The 10951-nt window shown below is 40.6% G+C and overlaps 1 protein-coding gene across 2 annotated transcripts; it reads left to right on the top strand.

The window, feature by feature from the left end:
* The first annotated feature begins 21 nt into the window (after positions 1-21).
* ATPAF1 (ATP synthase mitochondrial F1 complex assembly factor 1) lies at positions 22-10520 on the top strand. Of its 2 annotated transcripts, none has more exons than XM_035894240.1 (8): positions 22-394; positions 963-1009; positions 1746-1808; positions 3219-3269; positions 5070-5117; positions 7022-7117; positions 7695-7802; positions 8740-10520. In XM_035894240.1, the coding sequence occupies exons 1-8, from the start codon at positions 379-381 to the stop codon at positions 8932-8934; spliced, it is 624 nt and encodes a 207-aa protein (XP_035750133.1). In that variant the 5' UTR covers positions 22-378; the 3' UTR covers positions 8935-10520. The 2 variants fall into 2 exon arrangements, with proteins under 2 accessions (XP_035750133.1, XP_035750132.1); XM_035894239.1 differs by having other exon boundaries at positions 959-1009; positions 8740-10514.
* Positions 10521-10951: the final 431 nt, after the last annotated feature.

Consider the following 10951-nt stretch of genomic DNA (forward strand, 5'->3'; position numbering starts at 1 on the left):
GGTTGTTTTTGAGGGGGGAGAGTGAGGTAATTTTTAGCGTTGTGCCTTAAGGAGTAAATGAACTACTTCAGGCCGCATGCTGCCTTGAAATTCGCGTGTATTATTGCCACCGAGCCAGCGACAGTCGCCTGCCTCCGTGTTTTACGACGCGTTTTACAGAGTGTTTTACTAACAGGAAGACAAAATTTTAAGTTAGGAGCGTGAACCGGTTCCACGGTAAACGTTTTAAAAGGCCAGGATGGTGTTAACCACCCAGCAGTGCTAATAGTCCCTTTTCCCGTTCAGGTCCAGTCCAGATGTGTTTGAATCCCGTATGGAAAAAAGAAATGAGGTGAAAAAGCAGCCCGTGGGATACTCCAACCAAGGAGAGTTTATTAGATGCATGGAGGAAAAGGCAAGGCCTATTTTCTTTGCAATTCACATATATTAAAACTACAATGTCATTTATGTAGGGTCAGCATAATGCTACAAACATACAGCGTTCCTCTTAGTATGGAGCCCCAGAATTTCATGCTCTGGTGGCTGAAAATAGTCTTCTGTATTCCAGCATGTTACTTTGCTATTTTTTCGGCTGTAAATTCTGTGCTTGAGGCCTTATTTAAAGCATTTAATTAGTTCCAGATTAGTTTGGCCAGATGGAGTGACATGCTCTTGCATTTATCGTTTTATAGTGGGTGAAAGACAGCTGTTCAATAATAGTGGATCTAAAATGCGTAATAGTTTGCTTTAATCTTTTCTGATCTTGGAATTCATGATTCACATTAAGTTACTTATCTTCTTATTTTCCTAATCAATATTTTATTTTAATAAAATTCATTGCAGCAGTCTCTTAAGTATCTTAGATTTGAGCTCGTGTTCAGGAGATCTTGTCAGCAGGCATGTTGTGTGTGGCAGGGAAGGCAAGTAAATTATATTAAAACATCAGCTATAAAAACTAAAGAAGAATGTTTTCTTCTAGGCAGAAGGCTTGGGCACAAAGACATCAAAGGGAGGTTTCACAAAAGATAAGGTAAGTAAAATGAACCTAAGTGTTAGGAGAGGACGTGCTGGCAAGTCAAGGATGTAGATTAACTTGTATTGCTCCCATCAGTGGTTCAGCCAAGAGCTTCTCGAGACAAAACTAATGTTCTTTATGCTGTACTTAAGTATAAGATACTCACTCACTATTGGGATCACGTTCAAGTCTTAAAACTACCCAGCAGTCTGTTTTTTTATTATCCAATCCTTTCTTTGTTGACATCCTGGAAGTTCCTTCTAGTTAGGGGATCTGCTGAACGCTGACATAATAAATTGAAAGGGTTAAAGTGCCTTTACAGCATGTAAATATATTTCCAAAGATCAGGCAGCAGGGGGAGAAGAGAATGGCTTTATCTTTCATGTTCTTGAATTTTGGGAAACTTTCTGTGTAAATCTGCCAACAGAGCATATGTCTGAGATGGCTGAAGGGGAAAGGCTGCAGCTCCTCTTGCAGCTTCAGCAGAGATGTGCAGAACTGGAGCAAAGTGTGTTCTGTGTCCTGGCAGAATCTCTTCTTTTCTGCCCCAGTGTGTGAATCCCCTTTTCAGTGTGTTCCTGCTTATGATTTACTAGTTTCTTTGGCAATTCAGAGGACTAAGTCACATTATAAATTGAATTAATTTCCTTGAGCTTTATTTTGTTCTCTGTAATTGCAGCCATTCATTATGGATTCTCACTTGAATCAGAGAACTCTCATCATGCCAAATTCCTTATGCTTTCTCTTGCAGACGCTTGATTCGATTCTTAATGTTGAGATGGTGAAAGAAAAGTCAGCGGAGGAGATAAAACAGGTGAGGGATTTAGATGGAATAAAGTTTGCTCCGCATCTGTGCTTAACAGTAATCTGCATGTGAGGATGGAAAAGACTGAAAACCAAAACATGGCGACGGATGTATATTTATAAAAAGCACATTCACATGCACATCGATAGTAGAATATAAAGTTTTCTCCATATAGATAAGTCCACCTAGGATGTACCCCGTTGATAAATAATACGTCTGGACTTGATCACTCAAAAACTGTCTCTATTGTAATTCTTGTTGTTGCCATTTAATGTGTAGCAGTTGAGTTGGCACAAGCAAACTCCTGTCAGGTTTGAAGCCAGGTAAAGGGGAACCCTAGCAGTAGCTCACGTGGATTATGCTACCTCTGTTCTGCAGGAATAAAACCAAAGCTTTTGCCATCTTCTATCTTTGCTCACATTATCTGTCGCTCAGGTGCCTCTGTACCCATACTGAGGATGGTTAGGGTAAGAAGGAGGTAGGTGGGTCTGTTTGTTTGAAGAACAGTGTGAATCAAGTTATTCTCCCTAATATTTCCTTGGCCTTGCGCTGCTTGCACTTTTATCTCGTTACAAGTCACATCTGTTCCACATTTCTCATACAGCTTTGGTTGGCTCTGGTATTTTTTTTCTTAATCAGACTGTATGCCAGGAAACTTCATGTGGGCATGATCATTTAAGGGGAGCAGCACATAGGAAGGAGCCTTCTGATGCAACTTAGAGAGCAGAAGTCCAGCTGCTTTCCTGATAGCTGAAGAACGTTATGGAAGTGGTTAAGTGCTCTGCAGGGGATGGCGCGTGACCAGCTGTAGCAGGGATTGCATTTGATAACTCAAGAGTTTCCTTCAAGATCGTCTATTTCCATTTCACCGATTAAACATTTCACTGACAATTCTGATCAGTTATGTAGGTCTGGGGAAGAGCAGTTGAAAGAGTCCTGGACTCTGGGCTATTACTTGTACTCGTCCATTTATTAAGGACTTGGTTTGAGCTTTTATGTTGGTGTTGCTGTCCTGCTGTGGCAAAGAAAAAGATTGTGAACACAGAGGAGCGTTATGCAAAGTCTTGTCTTCCGTTGAAAACATTTGTATGTTCTTTAATAAAAAAACTAAACCCAACAAATCATTAGTGTGATTGTTGGGAAAAATCTAAGAAGCACTTCTGATAGCTAGCAAATCTTGAGCCACCTCTGAGCCCACTGCTTATTTCTGTTACCTAGTTGAAATCTGTCACTTGGTACAAGTCCTCTGGAACTTCAGGAGAAGTGTATTGCATTAGAAGGAAAGTCAGTCAGGCTTGATTGAAAAATGACTTCTCAAGGTGCTTACAAAGGTTCATTGATGGAATTCTTTTTAAAGCGTTCAGTATTACTGCTAAATGCTTGTTTTTAACTGTACCTCATCTCCCTTGTTTACTACAGATTTGGAATCAGTATTTTTCTGCAAAAGATACAGTTTACGCTGTTATTCCTGTAAGTAATTCCCCTATAGTTATGCACTTGAAAGGCAAATATACAAAGCTTTTCTTTCTAACAGTGATTCTCTTGCTTTTAAATGCAATCATTGAAGGAAAATGAGGTTTCAAGAACAAACTTCCTTTCCGGACTGAGTGATCTTACTGCCCCAGATACAGGCTTTTGTTTCCAAAAATGTGTATCCCTTTTTTTTCCTCACTTACATCAGTCTTAATAAAGCTATTACTTTTTTTTTCTGCACACCTGGCTTGAATTTCTAGGCATTTTTTTGTCATGAGTATCCAATATTCTTCCCAGGACCCTAGTATCTATTAAGGTAGCTTTTGTATTTTTCACATAATTTTTTCTCAGAGTTGCTCATTTCTTTCCCCTCTTCCCTGCAGCACGGACTGCTAACTCAAGTTTAATATGGCAGTATTAGAGCACTTGGCTAATAACTTGCACGTGGCTAATCACTTATGGCTTACTTTCATACATGTAAAATTATTGGCAGCACAGTCTTTCACTGAAATTGCATGGTGCTTCCTGTGATAAGATCATATTTCTTAGTCCTGGTAACTTTACCAGATGTTAATTGTTGTTAATCTGCATTAGGCTGAAGGACTGTTTTTCGCTTTTGGGATTTCTTTTTATTCTTTGCTTCAGATTCTCTATGCGATCATGATCTCTTAAATCTGTCTTTTCACAGCTGGGCATGAACTGTGTGTTCCTTGCGTTCTTGAAACCTCATTTAGATCTGGGGTCTGATTTGCAGTTGTACTTGGCCCTTTGAGCTGCAGCCGAAGCGACGGGAGGCTGTGTTCAAAATGTATGAAGTGCTATATACTCTGAAAATGGCAATGTGGGATTTGAAGTCAAGCAGCTTCGTGTTTCAGTTTTCCCAACATGTGGATGTTGTGAAAATTGTTTGAATTGCACGTTTACTGTAGCAGAGGGCCAAAACCAGGGACTCCAGTTACGATGATGTTGGTCTTTCATTAGCGGGGCTGGCACTGTTCTTTGGTGCACTGTTTTAGAGGAGCTTTGGAAGCTTTTAAGGCTTCAATGCAAACCAGATTCTAGGCACGTTAGGAAGTAGTTCATGGTGTCATCGGGGGAAGAAACTGCGTCTTTTGCCAGAAGTTTTTTGTTGGCTGGAAGAAAGGCCTCGCATAATTCTCAAGTGCTCAAAAGCACACATGGAGGCATTTTGTGTCAATGAATGACATATGTGTTCTTTCATGAACACCTTAGAGTAGGTATTAATATATGGTGCTGGGAAGAGAAGAGCAGGCAAAAGATTTGGGGGAATGCAGAGAATACGTGAATGAGATTGCCAGGTTTCATTGGGGATGACCAAATACGTTTGTGGGTTTAATATAAATCTAAGCAATAAGTATGTTGTTTGAGTAAATATCTAGGCTGCATTTTAATACTGAAGAGCAGATGACTATGATGTAAAATCTACAGTTTGGGGCCAGGGGTATGTTGTCTTGCTCAACTGTTGACACCACGTGACACAGTGGAGGATGTAATGTGAGCCTAAAGTGTCGGCCCCCCACCTCCAAGGAATAAAGCTTTGGATCCAGGAGTTTGCTGCTGCATTTTAGAGACAGCATTGTTAAAAATTGGATCCTGATGACATTTAGGTAACTAGGAACTCAATACAGCTTTCCACACACTCATTGTTAGCCTTGCCCGCAGTGAGACCTTCTGTAGATGGAAGCTGTACCCAGTAAAGGTTAATGAGACAATTCTGAATAACTGTGCATCCACGTTTGTGTTACGAAAATTGAATTTCTTTCTCCTTCCCCAAAGGCGGAGAAGTTTGATTTAATGTGGAAGAGAGCCCAGAAGTGTCCATCGGTACGTATGGCAGAGACTCACAGTGTGTGGATGTATATCTGTAATGCATTTCTCCTCTCTAAAGCCTAATTCATAAACTTTTGACCCTCCTGTATTCATACTCATTGAATCGGCTCCATTTGTAAAATCCAGATGTTCAAATACTTGTCTTAGAGTTCAGATAAAAGCAATGGTTATTCATATGTATTAAAGTTTGATCTAGATATCAGATATCTAGATTTAAGAGATGTAGGGTTTAGTAACGAGAGCACAGAATCTCCCAGGGAATGGATTTAGTTAGCTACACGCCTCCGGTTTCCGCTAATTGATGTCTGGTGGTTAAATCTCTTCTGTGCAGTGTTGTGAAGAGCCAAGCCTCGTAGGCCAGCTTCATTGATGTTCCTGCATATCTTTCCTTACTGCTTAAAGCATCCTTGCTTTAACTGGGGGGAACTGTTGCTAAGCTGTAGCTACGTGTCACCATGGCATTACGTTGCACGTACATGGAGAAAGCGAATTCTTCTGTCTTAATGGTTAGTGTGAGTTGCTCCTCTTTATTTTTGTTTACTGGAAGTGAAGGTAGGCAGGAGTATCTGAAAGGGAGACAGGCAAGGAATCAATATGTTGAGGTTCTGTCCACAGAACGAGCTGAACCTTGTCAGCTCTTAGCTTGTGTTTCCTGATCATAAATGTGCATAGCCATGCTTTCTTCAGCACGCTGGGGATCTGTGGTAGGTGAATGTTGGTAAGCAAATACGAGCTATTTGCATGGAAGCCAAAGTGGACAGGCAGTATGCTGTGTAAATTATGCATCTCTCTCTCTGTGGGAGTGTGAGTTGTCAAAAAAGACTATATGGCACTGCAAAATTGAGTAGTGTAAGTTCTGTTGCAGAGCATCGTAATTCTACAGCTGTGACAGGGGAAGGAAAGGGGGAATTGGGTGTAGCTGAACCCTTTGTTACAGGTACAGAGTAAATACTCTGTGGGTTGTGTCTTAGGTGTATGCCAGCACGACAAAGCATAAAATACTGAGAATGCTTAATACGGTTATTTCAGAAATGGGTGGACTCCCAAAATTTGGGTTTGCTGTTTCTCATGTGGGTCAGTGGGTATCTTGTAAGCTTCACTTAAAAGATGCCTGTGTGAATGAGCAGGCTGTTGCATTGAAGAAGTTAAACTGCAAAAGAGCAGAACAGCTAACAAGCTAAAGAATATATTCTGCAGTTTCGTACCACATGCTGCTGGATTAGTATTGTTTTCTGTTGAAAGTCACATGTTTTTACAGTAATTAGTGCACCGAAGCATGGGCTTTGTGCAAATTTCACTGTGCTGAGACAGAAATGAAATGTTTCACTCCTTTAGGAAAATAAAGTAGCTAGACTTTGCTGCGTTGAGTGCTTTTGTGCATCAGAATGGGAGACACTACTGGATTGATGGATTGGTCCTGTGTATTTCACTTGCCAAGAGCAAGATCAAATATATCTGACTTCCCAAGCTACTTGGAGCTTGGAAAGTTATTTATGGCTTTAAGTGCATTTCTGTACAGTGCATTGGCACTGAGTCAGGTATCCCACTTGTTTTTCTGCTCCCATCCTGTCCTTTCCCTTGGTGTGGGAAAATGAGCAAGTCCCTAGCCTATGGAGCCGAATAGACCGTAAATCTCTGAAGAGAAAATACTTACTGCCTGTTCTGGAATAGTTGATGACATTACAGGATTAAAAACTCTGAATGCTCCTTATCTTATGTTTGACCATTTCTGCTGTTAATTTTCTAGAAGTGAGCAAAAAGGTCCCTGGTGGGGCAAAGAAACCCTTTTTTCTGTTGTGGTTCTCTCGCTAAAGCACTTAAATGCTGGAAGCCAGTATGACATGGGCATCGTTATCTTCTGTGAAAGAACTTCATTTTTTTTTCTCATTTCTCTGTAGTTTCTGTATGCTTTGCCAAGAAAAGAAGGCTATGAGTTCTTTGTGGGGCAGTGGTCAGGAACAGAATTGCACTTCACTTCCCTTATAAACATTCAGGTGAGTTGAAATAAAAAGTCCAAAAATGGCTTAGGATCTAGAAATATGTTATCAGCATATTGCAATATATACTATTTGCTAAATAGTTTAACAAACAGGTTGTTTAGCTTAACTTGAGAAGAATTGTCAGGGAAAAATTGCTGTTAATTACAGTTAAATTAGTAAATTAATTATGGGTAAATTAGTAAATTTATGGTTACTAAGTGTCTCTTTAATCTAAAGGAGAATGAGGTAGAAGTCAAATAGTCTCAAAGTAGAGCAAGAGCCAAACTTTAGAGCTGTTTGCGCAAACTACTTAAAATACCAGTAGATGCTATGAGATTAAATGTCTTTCTGGAAATTGCAGGTTATTTTAAATGCAAAATGGTCTTTAGTTAAGAAAAAAACCCAACCTAACTCTGCAAATCCCTGTTTTCTCTAAGTACCAGGAATAATGAAACTTTAATTAGAACTGACGGTTAAGCTTTGAAAAATGACTGTATCCATAGCAGTTAATACTCAGTAGTTTTGTAATCAAGCCTCAAAATCTGCAACAGAGCTGAAGTTCTGTATTGACAGGTTTCTTTCTCTCCTTCAGACCCAGGGTGAAACTGCTCCTAGTCAGTTGGTCTTGTACCATTATCCTGAGCTGCAGAAGGAAAAAGGGATAGTACTAATGACAGCAGAAATGGACTCAAAGTTCTTGGTAAGAGAAATCAGCGAAATCTATTCATTGGCTTCCTTCACTTTATGCTGCAACTCCTCCTATAGTTTTGAATTAAAACTAAATTAAAGTCAAGACTTTAAAAGACCCTTTCCTAAAGAGTGGTCTTACTAGATTTCTTTAACCTAATCTACTTAATACTAGGGAAAGCTAGAAGGAAGTCATCAGTCTATCTGGTGATTTCAGCTCATACATCCTTTTTCTTACTCTGGTTTGTTGTTGTAAAAAAAAAATAAAAATAGAAATGCTTCTGTTTTTCTTACTGATGGAAGCAAATTTAAATGAAAACCTGCCAACAAGTTAAAACAGTGAAGCGTAATACTGCTCGTTAAAGCAGGAGACCTCCAGAGCTTTGTGTTAGGTTTCTGCATGCCATTGCTCTTTTCCCTGTGTGTGGGGTGTGCTGTTATTTGCATATCTGTAATGGTACAGTGCTAGGGCTAATAGCAGTAGGGATTGGACTGGTGGAACAAGGTAACTGAAGCATCCCACCTCTAACTGACCTACTTAGACCAGCTCTGAAACTATGCACAGAGAAGTCATTGGTAATGCATTTGCCCTGTTGTATCTTAGAGTAGACAATCAATTTTTGCAAATAGGTCAACCGTAAGAAGGGAAAGATGAGACTTCGGCGCATCTCCAGTGCCTTAGAGCACGCAGGGATTGCGAAAGACATCCTTGACCTCTGAGGTGTATGCTCAGCAGGAGGGTAGTTTATAGGCACAGTGCTAAAGTGTGTAAGTAGGCCAGGAACAAGAGGGAGGTGGTTTGTTAAGAGATTTGCAAAACCTAAGGTGACTTGGAATTGAGTCATTCGATGAGTGGGACTGCAGCCTTTCGGCTGCTGAAGAGTCTTCTCAACGGGATACTCAAATACAACAAAACCAGATGGTAACAAATTCTTTGTTTTATGTTGCAGGTGGTCCATGAAGCGCAGTGCTTGGCAAATCAGGTGCAGCTTTTCTATGCAACGGATCGTTCTGAGACCTACAAATTAGTGGAGACCTTCAACCACAGATCTAGTGAATTTAAATACATGTCAGTTATAGCAGAGCTTGAGCAAAGCGGACTCGGACGAGAACTGAGACCTGGTCAGGTTTCTGACAAGTCGTAGATCCTGGCCCGTGAGTGAAGCAAGCCAGCAGCAGGCAGGGGGTTTCCTAGATGGGGTGGTCCTGTCTCTTTTGTTTTACAAATTTAATTTGGCTACAGGTAGGATCTGGAAATGTCCTGGGAGCATGATAGTCAAGCCTGTCTGGCACTGATGCAAGCTGAGTACTTGGGCCATTTGAACAACGATAACCAATTGCCAAAGCGGGGCCGTGTACTTCAGTGTAACTTTGTCAGAATGAGTTGTTTTCCCATCCTGTAACTTATTGCTGCATGCAGTATTTTAGAAATCCAAAATAAAATGACGGAAGGGGAGCTATGCAGTGGACTATATTGCCATCAGGAGACAGCTAACAATGTTTCTTCTCAGTAAATGCATTTTAAATGCCCTCCACCATTATAATTGCATGGTCCAGTGCTTTTTAATCCGTGTGGAATTTATACAGGCTTGTCCATCAAGAAAAGGGAAGAGGGCTGACGGTCTAAAACAGACTTCTCTTTGTTACTTTTGTGTGTGAGGTTCCTTACACAGATGTATACTGTGGCCTGTGTTTTTCTCAGGATTAAAAAATAGACTGACTAGATTTGTTCTGGGAGTTTTGTGCTTCTTGATATATTAATTTTATCTTGTTGCTGTGTTTCTGTCTTAGAGATGTTTTTCTTGATGAGTAGGATATTATAAACATGGTTTTGTATATTTTCTGAATAGCGTAGAAGAATTACTGCATATTTTACAGAATTAATTTTTCTCAGGCTGGCAGCTACTCAGGTAACTCTACAAATGGTATTTGGAGGGACAAAAAAATAGCTCATTCCCATTTCAGGAAAAGCCACTATCTGCAATAAAAGCAAGATGGAATTGCATAGTAACAGAGCTAGAGCCACCAACTGGTTTCTCAATTGCTAAGTGACAACACATGATAAAATGCATTGGTGTGAACATGCACTGCGCTGGTAAGAATCTGGGTTTTAAGGACTACAGCTGGTTTCATTTTTCAAACCTGCCTTCAACAAAAGAATCCCAAAGCATTCATGCTTTGAGCTTCTCTCATTCTCATTCCCAGCAGAGGCAGCCAGGTCATCTGTGGACAAGGGCATGCTGCAGCGGGGCTAGGGCATGTGAAGCTGGAAAGCATTCCCTCCTTTGCCAAAGAAATGGAGGCAAGAAGAGCACACAACTTGTCTCTCTGCTAGAGGAAGACCAATTTTCTGAGCAAGGCTGGTAACAGATTTTCTGTGCTACCCTTAGCCGTGACCCGATACATAGGTTCGATTACTGGTAAAGGGCTCTTCCGCAACCTGCTTGCTAGTGTAGTAGGGCCCTGTTGCTGTAATACTGTCGTTCAGCCCATTCTTTGGACACAAACAGTGTTTGGCTAAGCACTAAAGGACGGAGAGTAAGGTTTTACTGCTGGGGTGTATTTTAGCAACGACTCATACACACTGGGTGTGAACTCCTGTCCATTCAGGGACTTAGATGATGTTTCTGGAAGAGGCACATCTTCTCCTGGGGCTCTGCTGCAAGATGATGGTCTTGCTCCCTGGTAATGTCATCTTTTTTTTTTCTGATTGCATTGGGCCTGGGAGTGTGTGCATAGCAGGGGAATAATCAGAGGAGGTGTGGATAGGGCTGTTATAATCTGAACAGCAAATCACCTTTATTAAAGAGCCTTTCTGCCTCTTATTTTATAGCATTCATGTTCCATTTATCATTTTCCCTTAGCTGAAATAAGGGCAGTTTTGATTCATTATTCACTTCCTGCTTTGAGGAAGGCAAAGTTGCTGTATTCATTTTTAATATAGCTATAATACAACATCCCTGGGTGATTAATGGCCAACAGGAGTGAAATTCAAGGCTTCCAAATCTACACCTGAGCATCTTCCTGAGCTTAAAAAAACAAAGTCTCTAGTAAAGGCTGTAGCGGTCACTACCTGTGATTTTGAGTGGGGTTTTTTTTCAACCCATCGATCCCCAAGCTAAGAACATCTCCAAGGGTTTGGGGCAGACAGAAATGGCAAAG

Source organism: Egretta garzetta, unplaced genomic scaffold, assembly GCF_000687185.1.
Source record: "Egretta garzetta isolate BGI_Z169 unplaced genomic scaffold, ASM68718v1 scaffold145, whole genome shotgun sequence".
Classification (NCBI taxonomy): Eukaryota; Metazoa; Chordata; class Aves; order Pelecaniformes; family Ardeidae; genus Egretta; species Egretta garzetta.